Genomic DNA, 23,801 nt, shown 5'->3' with positions numbered 1-23,801 from the left:
AGCCACACACACACACGCTCACAAGGGGACGAAGAGGGATTTTAGTGAGGATGGGCACTGTTTTGAAACTTTGTCTGTGATGGACAAAAATAAAGTCTATCAACGTCATGTCGTTCCAAATCTGTATGACTGACTGACTTTCACAGATATTGAAGAAGAGCAGTGAAACAACATAGACTTTAATTGTGAGGACGGAAGGGGTTTCCTTTGGATTTCTCAGAAATGAATGACATTAGGGTTAGATGATATTTTGAAGATGTTTCAACTGTTTTTGCACATATAATTGAAAAAAAATAATGGGGTCCAAAACAACAAGACTGGAACAAAACTCAGTTTAAAGGGATGTGAGGTGCCGCCCCTTTGCTAGCGACTTGGCCACCTGTGTGAAGAGCTTTTTCTTTTTTTTTTCTAATTAATTGTAAGGATGAAAGGTTTATTTTGGGTTTCTCAGAAATTAAGGCATATACAGTTTTGAGAAGACACTCTGAAGATGTTCCAACTTTTTTGTCCATATAATGAAAGTCAATGGGGTCCAAAAATACAACATTGTAGCAACATTGACTTTAATTGTAAGGATGAGAGGTTTCTTTTGGGTTTCTCCAACATGGAACAACATATGGGTGAGTAAATAATGGACACTTTTCACATTTCCAGAGCTCTGAGAAGCAGAAGCCATCATAGTTATGTAAACTTCTATAGTGGTGAACAAACTACAACATATATATACTGTATGCTTTCCCGTGATAGCATTTCTATGACTTTCCAAAGGAAGAAAACAATATTGAGGAAATATGTTGGTCCCTCAGCTGTTGGACTAGAAATATTTGCTACAGCATTAATGCCAATGTAATAAAATACAAAGTATGGTGTGTGTGCATTAAATGTGTTACTACATGTTTATAAAGCTAAAAAAATATAAAAACGTAACTGTGGTTTCAAGATCAAATACTCATTTTCTGAATGAATTTATTACTTAAAGCCATTCCGCCTTATTTCACAGGTCATACTCTTATCCCACACGGCCATGTTGTTGTTCAAATCAAATTAAAAATGGCACCTACTCCATCTCAGATGGTCCGTGATAGCACACACTCACACACAATGCATGCACCTGTTCGTAACAATGGGTAGGCACCGCAACAACCAGCTGTTCAGTCAACAACACTCGAAAACCGCAAGAGCACCGACGGAGAGCAAAAGAGCGTGGCACTTGGTACCATAACGGTTGCCAGATCCTTCTTTCCTCCAGCGTCATTACGCTCTCTCACACCTTGCTGGCAGGCCTTCGGAGCGCTCTGGGACTGACAGTCCTTTAATGGATCGAACCTTATCAAGTATTTAATTGTAACCGGCACAATCTAATTAGGCGGCTCTTAATAGAGGTAATATTCGGTTATTGGTTATTAGTATAATGCCTGGGATGTGCGGCAGCGCAGGGTCTTTAAGCCATGATGTATCGCAGTGGAGTTAATAAGACTCTGCACTCACCCTCTCCAATCTCTCGCTCTCTTTCAGGAGAGATGGTAAGCTGATACTACATAAACATTGTTAAAACCACAGCCCCCTGCTGCAGTAATTCACTTAGCTCTTGCCTTGATTTATGGCTCTGTCAATAGAGGGTGACTGGAAACTCTGGACGCTGGGGCTGCGATGTAGCCATTGTATTTACAGTAATAATGGAATGGACGACTCCCTCTTGCCCTTCTTTTGGTGTCGTTCTCTGTCTTACCTTCCCCGACGCGTCTTTTCACAGCCCGGCTCTTTCTGTTGGGGGTAGGACGGAAACTTTTATGAAGGAGATGCGAAGACACGCACGCGGTGTCTTTACCGTCCCTGGCGGATTGGATTAGCCCGAGGCGCTGCCGCAGAGACCGAACCCCACTGAGACACACCCTTTACAAGGCTGAGTCAGGATTTGAGTGGACGACACTCTCGCACTTAGCACAAACGCTAACAAACACACGCACATTCAGAACCGGCACACACAAAAACTGCCAGCCAAGTCATTTCGTCAACGCAATTACCAATAAAAGTTTTCTAAAGTTTTTCTTTTTTACTTTGTCAATAATAATGGAGTTGAAAAATGTGAAGGGATAAAAAAGAAAAAGAAAAAAATTTGCATACACTGAAAATAAAGATCCAAAAGCACATCAGTTTTAACTAATACTGACCAAAATTCGAAGAGAATATGCTAATACATCGATTTAATAGAATATGAGTCATCATTTTTATGAAAATGTGACCGAGAGAAAAGATAACACAGCATGATATAAAAGGTGCAGGAGACCTTGGAAAACATCCATCCATCCATCCATCCATATTTAAATTTTCATCTACTGAAATGTAATTTTTGTTGACTAGAATCAAACAAATTTAAATAATACTTTCATAAAATAGCGCACCAAATGTAACCAGAGCAGCTCTTGGAAACCCACTGGCCCAGAGATGGCAATAATCAGCCTTTTCCATGAAATTCACGGATGCTAGCTGCAATCCAAGAGCTGACTTAATGAAACACTTGAGCAGCATATGGTTTCTGCTCCGTTATTCTAAGAAGCGGATCCAACTGGCATCGCCGCATCTATCTGGAGGCAACATGTTGAGACTGGACGGCTTTCGTGACATTTCTCCTCGCCAAACAAAACAATTTTTCAAATATCGTCAATCATTCACCCTCGCACATACCTGTCCTGCTTTTAAATCATCACGGGGTCGGTTCTCCAGAGCCAAACGAACCGTAGATTAGCGTTACAGGTTTGGTAACCAGTTTACATCAGCTAGAGTGAAACCTACCGTCTCAATTATGCAAACTGCCCCAGTCAATTAGCGAGGAGGAAGAAAAACACATTTTTTCTTCTTCACTCGCTGACAGAATCTAAGTGTTGTGGAACGATGGCCAATTACTTAAATGGCTTGCTCCCTTGTCATGTTCTTAATCATTTAATGGTGGTTATTTGGACGGAAAATTGCAAGTAAACAAAGTTTGACCGTGTCTCGAGTTGTCAAAGCCGCTGGACGACATAATTCACTCTCAAGGCCTGTCAACTCTCAACCGTCTTCAATGTTCCCCGTTCCGCTAAATGCAAGACACGGTCTCCTGTGTTTTAATATTCATGTAGTGCATAGGGAAAACCCCACTGATGTGCTAAAAGAGGCTTCATGAATTCAAAAGGGGTGGTGAAGAGGCTAATACCAGAACACAAGCGTGAGAGCGAGAACAGAGGCTTCGAGAGCAGCCTTGTCTTCACTACAGACACCAGGAGATCATGGGAGCCCCAGGAGAAGAGTCTGATCCTTAGAAATGACTTTGAGCACTCTTTGTGCTTTATTAACCAGCGGGCCGTTGTCACAAGTGTGGCGCCACCATGTTCGAGAACATGCGGCATCAAATGGTGTTAACGGTCAAAGAGAATCTGAGTCTTGTTGTGGCGAAATGTTTAAGCTCTGCACCATTACACTTAGATGAAACATCACCCTAGGTGTAAAGTAAATATTTATAGAAGTCTTTTTACTATGAGTAAAAGCAGAAAAAAAATAGCAGACTATATTAACAACTGACTGGACTCAAGCAATTCTTCAGGACAAATCTGTCAGGAATTCAATACAAAAAATGTCAAATGTTAAAATATAATAGTTTGTACTTGTTTTAATTATTTTATTATATATTATGTTTAATTCTTCATATTTTATTATTAAGAATACATATTTTATTACACATTTAATACAGTAATTTATATGTATAAATGTATTTAACTATTTACATATGTATAATCACATATTTAAATATACTGATTATTTTATTTCAATGTTTCATACAGCTGACCATGAAGCAATATTTTAGTTATACAGTTACATTGATATAGTTACATGAGGCCAAAAAATGTACAGTATAAAGCAAAACAAAATTATTAATAATAAACAAATAAAGCCAAGTGCAACAAGATAATTAAAAAAAGTATATATTTCCTAATGTGTTCTGTAAACTTTTGTAGTCTATAGTAATATTTAATTATAAATTATACCATATGTTTTATTATTTATCATGTATTCTTATTGTTATTATTATTATGTATCATTTTATTACTATTCATTAATAATAAATACTTATACCTATGTATTTAATTATTAACAACTAATATTTATAAAATGTAATTTAATATTTATTACATTTATTACCACTGACAGTTACATGAGGCATGAATGAATAAATAGATAGACACAGACAGACAGACAGACAGACAGACAGACAGATAGATAGATAGATAGATAGATAGATAGATAGATAGATAGATAGAAAGAAAGATAGATATATAGATAGATATGTTACTGATGGCGTAAGAGGCATGGGGCGGTTGCAGAAGTACTGTAGTGGGTGGCCCTAAAAGTCTGAGGGGGGTCCAGTGGACACATACCTCCCAAAGCAAATATGGAAATGATAATGATGCGCTGAAAAGGAGGCAGACTCCAGCAGCTGGTTGAGTGCGGCTCATCTGTTGCCATTGTGCCGCCACCCGCGCGTAATAGAAAAGGCTCCGGATTAGTTCCACTTTGCAAATCGTGTTGGTTCACTGATCTTTTTTTTTTTTTTTTGCTTTCCGCAACATTTTTTTTCCACACAGGCCCATTGCTGCCAACTTTCATTGAACGCTGGATTATCAAAATAATAACTAAGGTGATAATAAAGGCTTTTTTGGGAAGAGCAAGTGTTACGAAGTGGCACGGTCAATTGAAAGGGAGGACAGATTTAGGCGGTTTTAAATATTCTTTAATAGTTTTAGAAAAATACGTTTTCCAGTCACCCCACCTAACCGAGTTTGACTAACGTCTCGAAAAAGAGGGAGGTCATTTAAATCAATCATACTGTAGATTCATGGATTTAGCTTTTAACAAGTACTCTTAAAGGGGCAACAAGCCTCACCGTGTGTGCATATGAAATGTATTTTGCGCCTCGAGTCCACGTGGGCATAAAATATTCACATGACAGCGATACCACTTCCAAGCATGATTTAATACTAATAGCCTCACAAATTAAGTTGTGGTTTTTACTTCAACATACTCAAAGTAACTGATGCTGGAAACAGGCCCTTTGGAATAACTCTGTGAGCTTTTGGCTTTACATCCAGAAAAATGAAGAATATTAATAACTGAGAAAAAGCAAACACAGGTACATTTCCACACAAAACTAACATTTTCACAAAGGTTGTCGAACACTACACAAAATGTGTTTTGAATATGCACTGAAAAACCACGAACAAGCCAACAGGCCACCAGGCGTAAATCCAGGAGTTTATTTTCCTCACAATATTAAAAACCGTCCTTATCTATGACAAAACCATTCACAGCCAGCGACAATACGGTCATGATAACCTGATCCAGACCTCTGTCTGATAAAGCCTCATTCGCTGGGAAATCCAAGCCATGTGTAAGTCACACTCAGAGATCCGGTTAAGTGTTTACATTAAACGCATGTAAATAAATCAGCCGGACGAGGCGATACACACTGTGGGTTAAACATGTAAAGTGACCGCTCTCACATCCTTAGCATATGTCATATCTCTTCCTCGCTTTTACCTGCACTGCCTCAAGCCCTGAAAACACTTAAAACAGATCTAAATACACACAAAAACTAATTCTATTTTAAACTAGCTCTTTGTAATAAATCAAAAACATACAGCGCAACCAGTGTAGTCGAATTCACAAACAAATAATCATTATTATACTACTACTGTAAGTGAATCGCTCACTGAATTATTGTTAGTTACTTTTAGTTACTTTACTTTAGGTACTTTAAGTCAGTAAGCAAATAATTATACAAATAAACATATAAAAATAAAAATAAATCGAAATAATTTGTGAACCAATTGATGTACATTTTAAAATACACTGTTTATGCTGACATTGTAATGTATTGTAATGATATATATAATAAATATGTAAGCTTCATGTAATTTTTTTTATAATTACACATTAATAAAATACTAATAAGTAGGGTTGGGTGACATAAAAAAAAATGATATCTCGATATTGTAAAAATAAAATTGCAATATTTAATATACTGTATATCTCGATATGTTTGCATTTGCATTTAAATAATAAAAAAACTGAGGGAAATAATTAAACTGGGATAAGTATTTTATTTTAAGTTTTTAGCTAAGAACACAAGTCACCAAAACACCAGTGTTTGTATCTGTAACAGCGAAGCTCTGATTCGACTATTTGAACTCTTAAATTATGTGATATCTGGCAACTGCACTCATGAGAGTTCGCACAGTAGAGGAGTGTAGAGCAGTCCGAAATAACATGTTCCCTTTTTTGAACATTTGGCACGTTCTTTTGGAAAGGATGTTTGAGTATGAAATATTTGATATTCATGATATTTTCTAATTTTACACCGTCATCAAAATTATTCCGGTATTTTCACTAATATTCGATATATCGCCCAGCCCTACTAGTAAGCAAGAAATACATTTAGAAATTTACTTAAAACTTCACAGAGTAGTTTTTGGTTGTGATGATTATAAAAGTTCAAATAAAAAAAGAAATTAAATTAATTAAATTAAAATGGCAACTGAACCGCCCATTTTGTGCTTTGTTGTTTGTTTTTAAAATTAAGCATTTTGTAATGTTTCAGGATCACTGTATAATTTACAGTATTAGTTGAGAGACACTCCAACTGAAATAAATATACCTAAATAAATCGTAACTTAATGTGAATCTAACTGAATCGTAACTGAATTTGAACTGAAACAGAATCTAATGAGAATCAAATCGAATCAAGAGCTTGTGAATTTAAAAAAAAGAATCCCAGTCCATATCCACATCGTGTTCCTTCTCATTTGCATAAAGTTAAACTCTGCTCCAATTGGCTGCATCTCGAACTTATAAAAACATCTGGATCCTTTGATGCTACAAATCGCTGTCAGTGTGAACGCCACTACACACAGAGTCAATTCAGCCTTCATGTTCCTGCTCGCCCGGTCTAGTGTTACAAGGGGATAGTGTGGGGTGTGAAGGAAACTGTGATTTGAAGGATTGTGGGAGAACTGCTGGCTGGGATAAGGAGCTTGGGGAAGAAGAGTGGTGCAGTTGGAGGAGGGTGGGGTGTTGGGACCTCACCTCTGGGTCCTGTAATGACAGGTCGATGATGGTGTGTGAATGCCGTTCGAGGGGAAGCGATCTGCGAAGGCACAGGGCTGCTGAAACCAGACTTCTCTGACTTCTTTAATGTGGTAGGCGATGGCATCCCTGGCAAGAATGATTGATAAGTGCAATTTAATAACGCAAGGTCATGGAGATACAGGCTGGTGCAAAGGAGAGAGAGTGGATAGGAGGGTTGAGGTGGTTTGTTTGGGTGGGTGGTTGAGTGGATGGGGGTCAAGACAGCAGGGGAGACTGTGAGGCCCAGCGGGTGGCACAGAATACACTACATGGGGCCGTACAGTGACTCTCTCCAAGTGCAGCGCAGGGTCACATGAGTATGTAGTGTACTGATGTCTTGATGTCAACAGACATGCGCACTAGGCATGACCTTTCTCAGAATAAAAGTAAGTGTTATTCATCTTCTGTTTAAGTTTGTGCATGTAAAAACAAGTCCAGTCAGACTTTCAAGGGCGAGCTTTAAGGAATATTCCGAGTTCAAGATCATTTGATAGCATAGTATTATATGAGCTACAGTGAGGCACTTATGGAAGTAAATGGGGCCAAATTGTAATTAAGATACTCAATGTTTACAGATGTGACAATTTGTTAAACCCATAAAACACAGGTAAAAATGATTGAAAGAGCTTTAGAGCTGAAATAATAAACTAGTTTTAACAAATGAATTAATGTAGGTGAATTTTCTTTTTGTTTGTTTTAATGAAAACAAGGGATGAGTCGAAATATTTACTATGGCAATCAACATTATGCCACAAATCCCAACAAATGCTACGAACCCCTAAAGAGGCATGGTGATGTGGAAAAAATATAGTTGAATTGTTATGCTTTTGTGTTCTCTCACAAAACCTTTGCGTTCCCCTGAGAAACTTTGAGGTAATTCGCAAAACCTTTGTTCTGTGAGAAACTTTGTATTTACTTGAAAACTTTAGCGTCCCCCCCAAAAAGTTTGTGTTCACTCGCAAAACTTTTGTGTCCCCCCAAGAAACTTTGTGTTCGCTTAGAAAAACTTTGCATTTCCCAGAAAGACTTATTTGTTTGCAAAACTTTGCCATTTCCCCGAGAAACTGCTCACTCGCAAAACCTTCGCATTCTCCCTTGAAATATTGTGCTCACCTGCAAAACTTTTGCGTTCCCCAAAAAACTTTGTGGTTGCTCGCAAAACTTTACCATTTCCCCAAGAAACTAAATTTTTTCGCAAAACTTTGCCATTTCCCAGAGAACATTTTTGTTTATTCACAAAACTTACGCTTTCATCCAAGAAACTTTGCATCCATTCCCAAAATGTCATGTTGATGAAAATAATACAAGGTGGGAGGACTATATTCCTATATATCGAGCGAATGCTACGTTTTTTAAAAGAATTTCAATACTTGCGAAACAATGCAAAAGCATTGTGAGTGAGCACAAAGTTTCTTTTGGGAATGCAATACTTTTGTGAGAATGCAAAAGGACTGAAATATAATTTTTCTTTCCCTGTCATTTTTTTTCATCACCATGTCCCCTTAGGGGATGTGTAGTTGAGCGTTGCTCTGAACCCGTACTATTCCTTTAAAGGACTAAAAGTTTTGCAGTTGGTTCAAATTAGCGTAATGAGTGTGAGGTTAGTTGTTAATGGTAAAAATGGTGCCTAAAATGTGAAAACAAAACCATTTTTAAAGTATCTTATGCACCTTACCCGTGGGCTAGCGGGATGAGATGAAGTAATGATGATAGAAACAGGATGTGGTGGAGAAAAAGAAAGAGAAAGCTGAGCAGACATCAAGGGAAGAGGAGTTAGGGATGCAAAGCACACAGTTTTCACATTCACAGTCTGCCAGGCGGCTGTGCTTTGGCAGGGGTTAATGCGAGCAACAGTTCAGATGCACAGGCTAACATGAGCTAACTAGCTAATGAGTTAGTGCATGCTCAGCCACGTTAGTTCGACTCCTCCCTCCGGCATTAGCGCTCCCATACTGCCTCACTTCACTCTACCTCTCGATCCGGGGGAAAAAAAGATAGACGTGAGGGGAAACCCATGGCCGATTAGCCGCTTGAGGTTAGGAATGCAAATTGATAAGAATGAACTGCAAATAGAAGGGGCAATTAGGAGGCACTGCTGGCCCATTTGTCACCCGGTCAAAACGTTTAGTCCATTCTTCGGTACTGGGACAGGATATAAGCGCTGCTCTTATGTCTCATTTCTCCCCGAGAGCACTTCACTCACACCCCCACCACCCCCGAAGGAACAAGTTCATCCAGACACTAGCAAATGACTTTAACCAGTGCAATTCAATCATGTGTGGCTAAAGCTGTATTAATGGTTTTAGCCGGCGGCCCTCACTCTCCTCGCTCTGTCCACACATCTCATTCTGATTACATAGCAGCACTGGTGTGTGTGGGACGCCCCCCACAGTCTCCCATCCTATACGGAGGCCATCACACTTATTATGAGCCAATTATAGTTAAACGAGTCAACATAGAGAGATATTACGTCAAATATTTTGTTTATACAGTGTATTTGATGGTGCAAGGTTTTAAGTAGGGGATTTCATTTCAAAATTAATTTCTAAACAAGATATAATGCCATTATCTGCTTTATATCTAACTAGTTTTTAGATATGGGGAGGTAAATGTGCAGGTGCATGTGTTTTGGTGCATTTCTGTGTACGTGTGAGTGATTAGAAGTCATCAAGCCCTCGCAGACTCCTTCCCCTTTAAGTCGCAAGAAATACAGAGAAAACGAGAAAGAAAATAAGACAGCATCTCTTCTCAGCATCAATGACCATTGGAGACTGGATCTGATATTTAAAGGGGTCACTTCAGGCACAGAAAGGTCAACAAAGAGGTCAATAAAACTAGGAAGAGATGGTTGCTACTTCAATACGAATATGGTAGAAGAAGCCATCAAGCACATTTAGCACAGAATACCAATATTTTCCAGTCTTCATTTATCACACACATGACACATACACACCGAATGCAAAAAATGCACCATTCAGCTGTTCTCATTTTCTCCTCACTCTCACAAGTTCAGCACAGAATGCTTCAGAAGATCAATTTCAATGAGTACGCTGACAGCGGTGGAAGACAGAGCGGAGAGGAAACATACGGTGTCATTGGGACGGACTCATCAGATGAACGTGGAGCCCAGAGTAACCCAAACACTACTCACCCAAGACCATGACATAGACGAGAAAGAGTCGATGACAGAATAAACTGACAGAAAGTAGTGGAAAAGGGAAGGGAGCGAAGGATAATGGGATGAGAAGACAAACATGGAGTTAAGTCACACACATACATTCACTCACTGTCACAGGCCGCTGGAAAGCATCAAAAAAACATTAGCTATCTCTAATGCTTCTTAAGTACATCAACACTTTAGACTTTAACTTATCAGTATTTTACCTTATCTAAAGTCACACTGATTGCATGTCTATATAAGGCAAATCATTCAAGTTTAGCACCAAATTTGGCTTCATTAGCAATTAGCTTGTCGCGCGAGAATTATATATTTTTTAGTGCTAATTTGGACTTGTTGACATTTTTGCTTATCTGGAGTCACTTTCCTTGCCAGTCCAACATTTTGCATATTCAGAGGGCAGTTAAAGTCAATAGATTAAGTTTAACGCCAAATTAAATTTCATTAGCAGTTAGCTTGTCGCGCAAGAATGCTATTTTGTTAGCGTTCATTTTGACACTGATATTTTAGTTAATCTGAAGTCGCTTTGATTGCCTGTCCGTAGTTTTTCGTTCAAGCCAATCGTTCAAGTTTAACACCAAATTCAACATATCACCAGCAAAGTCGCTAAATTCACTTTCATTATCAGGTAGCTTGTTGTCAGAATGCTATTTTGTTAGCGTTTGTTTTAATTAATTTCAGATGACGTGTTGCTGGTCTCTTGCTCCATCTTTCACAAGTTTCAACAGATTTTTGTAAGGGCGGAGTTTTTTTGAGAGGGGCGTGACTTAATTCATGTGGAATTATTAAACAATTATAACAAAATTTATTTTTAATAATACATTTCCCTAATATAATTATCATATTTACATTTAAATATGATGTGATAATTTGCAACATCCAGCCCTAGATAGTAAGTTTGTTGCTGGTCTAAGGTGGTCTGCCAAATCTATCCAACCAACATGGTCTATCAGGTCAAAATGAGGTCCATCAGCCAATGGTCCACCTGGACCAGCTAATGACCACGTTTGGACCAGCTAGACACCATGTGCGTCCTTCGATTGAGCTCTGGATGTGGTTTTGAAGGAGAACATTTTGGTGCCTGTATAATGGGGAAGTCCAAAGAGAATACAGAATGAAACCTGTGGGCTGGCGGACAGTTGGCTTTGATTGTGTGTCTGCAAGTGTCTGTGTTTGCTGTGGACGGGGTCTGATGTCTCGGAGTGAGTAATGAACACTTGAAAAGGTTCTGTCAGTTGGAATCAAAGCCTGGCTGTAGTCAGCACTTTCCCTTCCGAGGCGTTATTACACGCTGGGTACCAGTCCTGGCCCGATTCTCCTCTTCCCTCCCTTCCTGAAGTCTGAGAAATTGACGAAACCCAGACGGGCGAGGAGGCAGTTCTGTATTGAGTGTGTCTCTCTGCTGCTCTCCATCGCTCTCGTCCTGTAGGGCTCCCTCCGTCCCCCCTGGCACATCAATCAGTGCTGGCCCGACTGAAGTCGGCAGTGAATCTACCCAAACTAGTCTCAACACACACAGGTGGACTTCTAACTATTCAAAAAATAGGTAAAATTACTGCTGTCTTGACTGTTCTTTTATGATGTAAGTAATTACAACATAGAATATAAAGACACAAAGTTCTATTAATCTCGATGTTCTACCTTAATCTGTTTAAAATTCTTACATTTAATTTTTGAAAAAATATTTTATATATTTTATAATTATAATTATGAGTGTATGTGTGTTTATATATATATATATATATATATATATATATATATATATATATATATATATATATATTTGTTTTTGCAAATTAACTGTTAATATGTATATATACACACATAAATACATACATACAAACACTCTTAATAATACTAATATTACGTGTTCATATGCATCTTATGAATTACTTTGCTAAATTATACATTATAGTAGAAAAAATTATATAAAGTATTCCAATAATGTATTTATTATTATTTTATATATATATATATATATATATATATATATATATATATATATATATATATATATATATATATATATATACATACACACACACATATATATATATATATAATTATAAAATATAAAATATAATATATGATGTATACTTTTCATATATATATATATATATATATATATATATATATATACATATATACTAGTGAACAATTTTATTTCTATATATTTCATTTAATTATATTGAGGTCACTTGAGTCTGACTGTAGTTCCCTTACGTGCGTTGAACAGAATGAGGGGTAGACGTCACCCCGTAGCCCCTACAGCGGCCTCTCACCTAACACCCGCTACCTGAGCCACGACAAGCACGCTGCTCCCGCGGACATACTTTCGAAAGGCTGGCTAATTTTAAACACATAGCAAAGGTCTCTGCTATCAAATAAAGATAGGAGCGACCCACTCACACACATAAACAAACACGTATCTAACACACTCAGGGGAGATTCATAGAGAGGGACACAAATCAGACAGATGGCAGGCATAACAAGAGCTCGAGATGTCACAGTTGTTTTGTCGTCTAATACCACTGCTGAAGAATGGATGAAAGTCACCGATTGGACGAGAAATGTGATCCTGTCATGGCCGAGCAAGTGATGGGGAGGTCAAATCGCACTCACTTTCTCTCTCACCCTCTTCGTTTACTCACACGCTCCCTCTCACACTCGAGCAAACACACACTGGAACAGACTCTCACTTGCTTAGTGCCGATGCAACTGTGAAAAGCACTTAATAGTGAGACAACGCTCTAAATCAATAGCATCCCTCCGTATCCCCAATTTGTATAGCCTTTTTCCACCTTTAAATATATTAGGGATGTGCCAGAAATACAGACTAATCACCTAATCATCCAATAACAAAGTATTTAATTAGTGAGCTAAATTAAGTGAGTTAATCTAGAATCTTTTTAATATATATATATTTTTGTTTTAGATTTAATATACAGTGCAAGAGATTTAATGTGGATGAATTTAGAGGTTAGTTATTTATTAATATAAAAATAAATATATAAAAAGTTAAAATAAAATAAATGAAATTCTATATGTACAAAATACTATTTACTATTTATTTAAATACTATTTAAAATATTATAAATATATATACTTATATGTTTGTGTGTGTCTGTGTGTGTGTAAATATGAAAAATTATAAAAAAATTATACAAAAACTAATTTATATACACACACACACACACACGCCTTTATGTGTATATATATATATATATATATATATATATATATATATATATATATACACACAAGATATTTAAAATAGAAAAAACAATTATGTTACAGTAAATATACAAATAATTATACACACACACACACACACACAATATATATAAAAATATTTATCTATATTAATATTTTCAATAACTTATTTAAAATAAATTAAAAGAATAAAATATGTAATATATAAATAAGAATACATATATATAATAAAATACATGATATAATAGAAATATAAATTATTATATTTTGTAAATATTTTAGTAATTATATTAAATAAGAATTAATATTATATCAGTTATTATATAGAAATGATACCAAATGAATATCATTTTAAAATATGAAATCAAATGTAAAAAATTAATTAGAATTTTTTAAATAAATAAACCAGATCCAGGTAAAATGATCCAGGCCTTCTGTCCAAACAGACAATACATACTTTTGCACATCCCTAATATAATTATCACCATTTTTCCAAACATTGCGTCCTCAAAAACACAAAGACACATCACTTTAACGCAAACATTTCCAGATGCACCGTTTATGGATGTGGATGACATCATGCACACATACAAGTCGTAGGGATATCATGGGAGAGGGGTGCATGTCGTTTCAAGGGGGACAAAAACATTCTCCAGGTTTTCTCTGTTGCTTTTTTGGTGGTTGTGGGGGGAATAGCAGGTGGGGGAAAGAACATCGTCTGAACAAAATAACAACAAAAAAATAAGGTACAAAATAACAACGACGATGACAACAAAACTAGACGGCACAATGGACGAGCTCCTTTTTTTGGGTGGGGTGGGGAGGTGAGGTGCGGATGGGTGACAACATTGATGTAGTTTTACCTTGTCTTGAGATGAACGAACTAGCTAGCGAGCCACGCAGTTTATATCCAGCTTTGAAAGACAAGGAAGGAGGAGAAAGAAACAAGGAGGGACAAAAGAACAAAAAAGGCAGGGTGAGTAAGAGGTGTAGAAGCAAATGTGCAACAAGTCAGCAGTTCAACCATTCATGTCAGATCTGTTGTGTCCAGAACCTGCCGGACAACCACACGCTCAGATTACACACATACACACACACACACACACACACACACACACAACATCCTCACTTCTGTCTTCTACAGGTCTGTAACCGAAACCACACGTCTGTTGTTATCGATGGACAAGGGATCTAGGGATATTCCCATTATGATGTCGAAGAGTGAGGCGGGATTACAGAACCGAAATCAGCTTATTTACTGGGAGAATAAACACTAACGATTAAAACAAATTATTAACATAAATAAATGTATTTCTTCATAACTATGTTAATAAAATACATCAAATAATAAAGAGTGCTGTCAAATGATTAATCGCGATTAATCGCATACAAAATAAAAGTTTTGTTGGCATACTAAATGTGTGTGTTCCGAGTATATTTATTATGTACATATAAATACAAACACATACAGGATATATTTAGAAAATATTTACATCTTTATTTATATTCAAATGATTTATGTTATAAAGAAATATATTTAACATATAAACAACATATTCTTCAGAAATACGTACATACCGTATTTTCCGGACTATAAGTCTCACTTTTTTTCATAGTTTGGCTGGACCGACTTATAGTCAGGTGCGACTTATTTATCAAAATTAATTTGACATGAACCGAGAGAAATGAACCAAGAGAAAACATTCTGTCTCCAGCCGCCAGAGGGCGCTCTATGCTGCTCAGTGCTCCTGTAGCCTACCACTGAAAACATAGAGCGCCCTCTCGCGGCTGGAGACGGTAATGTTTTCTCTTGGTTCCTGGTTCTAAATAAATGTGACTTATAGTCCTGTGCGACTTATATATGTTTTCTTCCTCATCATGACGTGTTTTTGGACTGATGCGACTTATACTCAGGTGCGACTTATAGTCCCAAAAATACGGTATATATTTATATATACATAATAAATATACACAGCACACACATATTAAACAAAAACCTATTTTGGATGTGATTAATTGCGATTAAACGTTTGACAGCACTAATAATAAACTATATATATATATATATATATATATATATATATATATATATATATATTTGCATCTATGGAATTTCACATATTTTTTCAAGAAATCTATACTCTATGTCACTCTATGTCTGTCTATTATGCGGGGTCTATTTCTAATATCGAGGGCATGCGAGACGTGATTGAAGACGCTTGGTAGCGGGACAGATTTACAGTCCTCTGTGCTCTGTGGCAATGCGGCGAGGTTCACAGGACACACGTACACACTCCAGGATGATTCAGCACTCAAACACACACACACATACTGGCCCCTTCGTACATTGTTAGCATCATTAGTAGACACATGGATGTGGAGTTAAATGAGTCTGTATCTACAAGCCATCTACGATTAACGTCTGAGATGGACTGAGGGGGGCTGATGGCAGAAATCTTTCGAAAAGAAAAACAAATGAGGTGCCATTTGAGTTAGAGGGTGCCATCTCCGAAATGTCATACCCGGAGAGACGGATCAGAGATGCTGAAACCCCACCCCCCAAAAACAGAAGAAAAAGAAGAAACAGAAATAATCCCCACACAGCTGTTGCCGTCCCACAACCAGCGCACAGCACAGGATGCACACACACACACAGCAGATCCAATCACTCGCTCTCCATCCGCCACCCCACTGTGTGTGAGTGTGTGTGTGAGTGTGTGTGTGAGCGCCAGGGGAGGCTGGCTTTCAGGGTGGACGGTTACCTGGCTCTACTTCATGCCAGCTGCTGGCTTGGCTGCCGCTTCCAGGCGAGCGTCCCTGACCTGGGTAGTAGGACTCCTCTCCCGGGCTGTCCACCTCATCCTCCATGCATTTGATACGCTTTGCAGAACTTGGTGAGACAAAAGACAGATAGAAAGAAGGTGGATGAGTAAAATCAAACACATTTCATTCTGCAAATGTAGGTTTTTTTCTCCCAGCATGCTTTGTTTGGCCAATGTGCTCATTCAGACTGAGATAACTGCTTTAGGCAGAATTAAATTGCATTCAGAAAGCATTTAATGTCTTAATGTGATGTGTTTTAGTGGCGAGGCTTGGTTTTATCTTAGGATTTGATTGGATAATGAATGATAAGTGTGCTATGATATCATTTATTAATATTTTTTTCCTATGGAGGACACAAGTGTGATACATTAAAAACCACTATCTATCTATCTATCTATCTATCTATCTATCTATCTATCTATCTATCTATCTATCTATCTATCTATCTATCTATCTATCTATCTATCTAAGTACACACACAGTGTATGTACTGTACAGTATATAGATGGATAGATAGATAGATAGATAGATAGATAGATAGATAGATAGATACAATTAAAAAAATCAATAAATAACTAATTAACTGGACTTTATATAAATATCATATACAATAAGGTTGATATACATGAATTTGTAATGAATTACTTATTTACTTGTCTTTATCAGTGGAAAAGTTATTTCAGAGGACAAGAAAGTTATTATATTTCTGCACAAGATGATGAAAAACTTATTTTTAGAGTAATTAAAGACATTCTAACAAGTTAAATAGTTAAATTTAAATAGTACGATTTTCATATTGACTATACAGCCTATTTATTCAAGTCAAAAAGATGGACAGCTAAGACGTGCAAGCTTATTCACACACACACACACACACACACACACACGCACACACACAGAAACATACTACAATCTAACACACACACTGAAGAAGTGAGGAGTCATTGGCGGCTGGCGATCATGTGTGTGTGACTTATCTGCTGTAAGCTGAGCTCTGACATTTATTTGTTAATGTAAGGCCTACTGGTGTTTTTCACTCATAATCGCTTAATTAGTTTCTTGCATGCAGCCACACACAGGGTCCTTATTCCAGATGTTTGCTTTGGCAGGCCTGGCTGAAGAGGCCACTGAAGCATGTGGGCAGACGCACACATGTACACACACGTACACACACAGATGTATTTGACCGCACACACATGCGCTCCAAACCTAGTGCTCTAAACTACATTTTTTGAGCATCAAAAGCACCTGTGATGTCCAAAAATACTCTAACTCGCACATTCTGCCACATTCAACAAATGTGTTTAACGGAAATGACTAAAATGAACATACACATGATGCATGCTGTATTTTCAAAAGCACATATTAGTGCAAATGTTTAAGTATGTTTGTATGCGTGTGGATTTTAGGTAAGCTGCATTATGTAAAAGTGACAGCGAACATCAGTGAAATCACAGCGACCATTCATGTGTTGAGTTTCAGCTGTGCACACACACACACACACATCTGTCCACACACACGGGGCGCCACGTAGTGCGGTTGTACATCAGGGAGCAGTATGTGTGTGCGACTGGCCTGTAGGCTGAGCGGGTGGCAGGGGGAGAAGGTTCCAGGTGGACACACATATGCTGGAAGCTTGTGTAGCTCAGACTCCTGCAGCCTCTTCGAACGCTCAGCCAACACATCAATCTCTGCCTCGGCTGATTAATTAAGACTCAGAGTGAAGGAGAGAGAGAGTGTGTGCCTGTGTTTCTATCCAGTGCATACCTGCTTGAAGAAGTGCTGGGTAGGGGGCGCCTCATGGCCCCAGGGCTCATACTGTAGTAGGAAGAGCTGTCCAAGTCTGCCAACGAAAAGTTGGGCCCTGTCCCTGCCGCGATGGGGGCTGCCACACACAGAAAAGAGAACAAATATCAATACCTGAGAACAAAAACCGTCCTAAGCATCACATTTTGAAGCAGTTTATCTTCATTTCTATGGGTGAAGTCCAAGTAAAGTTTGAGTTGGTTCACTTGACCGCCATTTTGGCTGTGTAACAAGTTCACTTTTTGATTTGAAAACAGTTATAAAAGCTGACAACTGTATCATTGACACTAAACACATTTTCATGTTAGTCCAGGTTTGAAAAAATAGAAAAATAGAATGATAAATTAAAAGATAAAACAAGAGAACGATAGAACGATAGACAGACAGATAGATAGAATGAAAAATAGAATGACAGAACGATAGATAGATAGATAGATAGATAGATATAGATAGATAGATAGATATAATGAGCGATAGATAGATTCAAACAGAATGACAGAACGATAGGATGATAGATGGATAGATAGTCTAACAGTATGACAAAACGACAGTAATAGATAGATAAATAGTAGTCAAACAGAATGACAGAACGATAGATAGAACGTTAGATAGAACGATACATAGATAGATAGTAGTCAAACAGAGCGATAGAACGATAGATGGATATAGATAGATAGATAGATAGATAGATAGATAGATAGATAGATAGATAGATAGATAGATAGATAGATAGATAGATAGATAGATAGTCAAACAGAGTGACAGAACGATAGATAGCAGTCAAAAAGAGCGATAGAACGATAGATAGTAGTCAAACAGAGTGATAGAACGATAGAATGATAGATAGAAAGATAGACAGGTAGATAGATAGTAGCAAAACAAAGCAATAAAACAATAGATAGAACAATAGATAGATAGAACAGTAGAACGAAACAATGATAGATAGAACTATACAACGATAGATAGATAGACAGATAGATAAATAGATAGACAGATAGATAGATAGATAGATAGATGGATAGATAGATAGAGTTAATATTCTGTACGATAAATGAGACTAAAATGAGTTAACATTCTGTACAATTCTTCTTTCTGTCATTTAAATGTTACTTCCTGTTGGGTGTGTCCAATTCGATTAAAATCAAACTTTTAATTGTTTCAACAAAAGGAAAAAATAAGTTAACTGACATGTTCTTATCTTACTGAACCACTTGTGCTGGTTACAAGACTTTCGTCCCTGAGCGAGTCACCTCGAGCTGCAAATCCCCCCGTGCCCCTTTCTGTAGGTCATCGGTGAGCAGTGCTCTATCAAACGCCTTTGTCATACACTACATAAAGCCGTGATGCCTCTTTATATTCATGGTGACTGAGACCACTATTTTTTGATGAGGACAGCATGAATGTGTAAGAGAGCGGCCCTGGTCCTGCATACCTAATAGGCCTGGCCCAAGCGGAGACAGAGAGAGATGTATGTATGTGGGGGGGGGTGGGGGGACGACAGCGTGGAAGATTGTGATAGACACGGAAATGGGCTGCCTAATTAACATTGGAAGAGGACACGACTAAAGGGGCAAGCTGGACCAAGGGAGGGAGAGAGAGCCAGTGCACCAGCCAACAGCTAAAAGTTGAACACGTAGGAAGTGAGAAAGGAAATGCTATAATTTCTGAGTCATCTCTTTATGTTAACTTTTTTTTTTGGAGGGGGGGTGGGCGGTCCTTCGCTCTAAAAGAAGTGGCAGCATGGATTATTTATTACGAGCAGTAAAGCCAGCTGCATTTGCATGGCTAATAGTAGGATGTGAAGTAATTTGTGTGAGAGCTAACCTGGGCACCGGGCTGCAGTAACTCAGCCGGCCCTCGATGCGCACACACATACACAGAAAGTGCGCCCTCGCACTGAGAGCGGCCGGCCCTGCTGCTGCAGTTTGGGTAGAAAAATGACCACACTGCAGTCTGTCTGACTGGAATGGAAATCAATCATAAAGGTAATCCGCAGTCTCTACCTCTTAAAGGCTTTATCAAGTGCTTTCGCTTGGAGGATTCCAAATGAAGCCTGTGGCTATCAGGCCGGCATTGATCTCTCTCTCTCTCTCTTCTCTCCTTCCCCTTCTGTTCTCTCTTTCTCTCTCTCTCTGATCTTTACTGCTTTACCTTTCAAGATGCTGGGCGCAAAGTACATTAGCAAAATGTTTCAATCTATCTATTTACTTAGTGCAGAGGAATGGCAGTGCAGCCAGTGGGTTTACTTAGCTGTGCATCTGGGACAAAAAATGGACCACATTTCAAGTTAGCTAAACCCTGACAAAAGTGGTTATTTTAAACTTAATTAGTTTACAGCAAAAAAACATCTGACAAAAAATAGTCAAATGGTTTTAATTATAAAAAAAAACAAAACAATGTATATCTCCAATCGTGACAGTTAACTGATGTGGTAACGATATATCGTCCATCGCTACGATTTAACCCTCGGGGGTCAAAGACCGCATTGGTGTTTTGTCACTTTCTTTTCTTGACGAATGCGAAATTAACTAAAAATACTCAGTCATCTTCTAAGCATATAGTAGGTTATGTAGAAAGCAAGGTAAAAGTATTGTAAAAGAGAACGAGGTGAACTGGAGGCTGGCAGTTACGGAAAGTTTGTTGTTGGACAAAGTCTACTGGATGTGTTGGAGGTTTTCTGGTGTAGTCTCTTGTCTCAAGGGTTGACTATCCCTCTTAACATACACACAGACATACTTCTCCCCTTCACCCAAACACTGGCCGCTAAAGCATCTACAAAAGCTGGGGAGGCTATTCATTTGAAAAGAGCAGGGGGAGGAGGAAGAGAAAGAGAGGATGAAAAAAAATCGGCTTTTGTTCAGGCCGGATTTTCAAATTGAAGCATTTGACAACAAAGGCAGCAGCAATCAACTTCAAAACCCTGGACGTCTGTTCACCCCATCTTCCCCCCCCGCCTTACTCCTCATCGCTTTATTGAGCGAGAGGGCCGTGGCATGATGGGATCTCATCTAGCGCTGGTCTGAAGTTTGTGAGCTTTGACAGGTCTTCGTTGTTTTTTTTTGCTGGATCAGCTCCTGTGTGCATAGGTCCAGAGCTCTCAGTCTGGAGAAGAGGGTTCACATGGGGCTAGACCTAACACCTTCACTTTGTAGTTTCCCATCAAGTCAAATGAGAAGAGAAGGCAGTTGATGAAGGTCAAGAAGTAGTCATGGACTCAGCATATTACTAATCCTGGTAAAATACTGTAAAGAAGGTTGCTGGTTTACCACCATGCTCGTTTGACTTGAAGAATTAGTTCCCCCCAAAATCACATCATTTCCTCACCTTTCATTCAAATCATTCCAAACCCGTGGTTGGTAAAAAATGAGATATTTCTTGAACATATCTTTTTTGGTGTTCTACAGAAGGAACAAAATTTTGGAATGACACAAGCGTGAGGACATTTTAACAACATATTGGTGCATTCCTACTTTTACAGCGTATGTATTTTTATTATAGTGAAAATGTAGAGCATTTTACGATGATCTATTGTTGATAAGATTCTTAGCATCATGTATGCATTTCACTGCAGATGGCACTGCCCACTGGCAGGCTTTGGCCTAGTGTTGGCACAGTGCTGACAAGACTGGTGGGTGTATCCCCACCAGTGCTGCCCGGCAGTGTCTTTGCCATAGCGGCCTGCTCTCCTACTCCATAATTCATCCGCTCCCCCTGTTCGGTCATATGGCTAAATGGTGCGTGCCAGCACCCGGCCTTCATCCAGGGATTTCCAGGTGTCCATGCCCCTGGATCACACTGCCTTGCTGCTTGCCAACATTTCTGTGAGGCTCTTGCTGGCGGACTAATAACAATAACCTCATCCTAATCCCGTATCCTCTCCTGTCTCTTCTGTAGCCCTCGCAATCTCCTCTGGAGAGGCTCTGAGTGGGCGGCAGCAACAGTAAAACTGGCTCAAGTACAAGTCCTCTTGCTCACCTGAGCTTGATGGCATGCCAAGCTGTGGTGTGACAGTGACCGACTGCATACGGGGGCCAGCTGTAGGGAAAGAAGAAAAAAACTCGTGGCTCTTCCTGTGAACGTTTAAGAACCCTGCAAGACTCGAGAAGGTAGAATGGAATAGCTGATGAAGGAGGAGCAGGGGAGGGAGGAGGATATGGAAAAGGCGGACCCAATCTCCGAAATTACCCCAGCTTGGTATCGACTGGCCAATTATGTGGAGTTCCATTTACAAAAACATAGCTGTAGCGGCTAACTTTATGGAGACTTTCATTTCGCTCTCCCCCACTACCGACAGCCCCTCCTTCTCTCTCTCGTTCTCTTCCTCTCCTTTTTTGTGTGGTGCTTTAATAGGATATTGATCGACAGAAGCAGATTCGATTGGGCTGCCACTGAATTGTGTAATGGGTGCACAAAGCCAAGGTCATAGTGTATAGTCAGGGAAGAGCTAAGGCAGCCTGTTGTCCATTCAATATCACGACCTTTCATCTTCCGAACCGGCACGAGCCTGCACTCAACCCCTAAAATAAATCTGCCAGACGCTCCCCCACAAAAACCCCATTGGAACTCCTCTGGGCAATTCATACACCACTTCAGTACACCAGATTACCCTCTTCTACCCATCTTCCAATCTGGTGCACTTACCCTCTTCACTTCAATCAACGGCATCATCTCGATGCCTTCCACAAAAAGCTGCCAAAGTCATGAGTGTGCATGCATACAGCACTTTAATTCACAGTCACTCCATAGGGAGCAATCCTGTTAGAGGACTTATGCTAACTGTGGGCTTTGCTGACTGCTGAGCTTCTTAGATGGTATTGCCCATTAAGGAAGGAAACCGGTTGACGCAGGAGGGTGAGATTCTGTCAAGTCTCCAACCATTCCGTAGAGAGTGGAAGACGAGGTGAACGAGTTTTTAAGATGCCCCATCCAGGTGATCAGTGGACTATTGTTGTGGATTATTGCAAAATTCAGAATTGAAGAACTGGCTCAATTTCAATTCAAGAGTGCATTTGAATGAATTGGCCACGTCAGAAACTTGAATTGGCGATTTACAGAATTAGAAGATATTTAACAAAGAGATGCATTCTGGAAAATCTATCTATCTAGGCATTTACAAAACTTCCAGAAATCAAATTTGTGTTGAGAACTTTTGCAGAAAGGGTAAACATCACTAAAATGCTCTTCCTGTTCAACTTCCGTTGGGTCTCAAGAATAATATGCTCTACAGACCAACATCGGCAACCCCCTGCTGACTAAGAGCCACTGGACTGTGGAGAAGAAAGGAGAATAAAGAGAATGATAGAAAAAAGAGCAGAACACTTTGATTTGAACTGAACATCCAGCATATGCCACCCAGCATTTGCTTTTCTTCTCAGTGTGTCACAGATGTTAGGATAAAAGCCGATCTCTCCGCAGAGCTGGATCAATTATGCATATTCCTTAATCTTATTACCATCATACGCCAGGAGTTCTGATGCAGCACAGTACTGCCTGAGTTTTAATATCTCTGTCTTCCTCTCTCCTAAAACCTTTCATCATTTTCCGCATCCTCTTGCATCGCATCACACATGCATGCTGGACTCACGTTGACCCGTAAGTTTCCTTCCACCCGTTTGTTGTCAGG

General features: G+C 38.8%; 1 protein-coding gene across 5 annotated transcripts in view; it reads right to left on the bottom strand.

The window, feature by feature from the left end:
* nfia (nuclear factor I/A) overlaps nucleotides 1-23,801 on the bottom strand; it is a 118,821-nt gene that overhangs the window by 17,062 nt on the left and 77,958 nt on the right. For 2 of the 5 annotated variants that reach the window (XM_026198363.1, XM_026198364.1), the window contains exons 5-8: nucleotides 18,140-18,257; nucleotides 16,312-16,439; nucleotides 14,413-14,463; nucleotides 7,117-7,245 (exon numbers count right to left, since the gene is read on the bottom strand). In XM_026198363.1, coding sequence (XP_026054148.1) covers nucleotides 7,117-7,245; nucleotides 14,413-14,463; nucleotides 16,312-16,439; nucleotides 18,140-18,257 — 426 coding nt within the window. The remainder of the gene's footprint in view (nucleotides 1-7,116; nucleotides 7,246-14,412; nucleotides 14,464-16,311; nucleotides 16,440-18,139; nucleotides 18,258-23,801) is intronic. The other 3 variants (XM_026198365.1, XM_026198366.1, XM_026198367.1) reach the window with 3 other exon arrangements.

Source organism: Carassius auratus, chromosome 22 (genome assembly GCF_003368295.1).
Source record: "Carassius auratus strain Wakin chromosome 22, ASM336829v1, whole genome shotgun sequence".
NCBI classification, from domain to species: Eukaryota; Metazoa; Chordata; class Actinopteri; order Cypriniformes; family Cyprinidae; genus Carassius; species Carassius auratus.
This window is presented reverse-complemented; position numbering and strand designations above follow the sequence as displayed.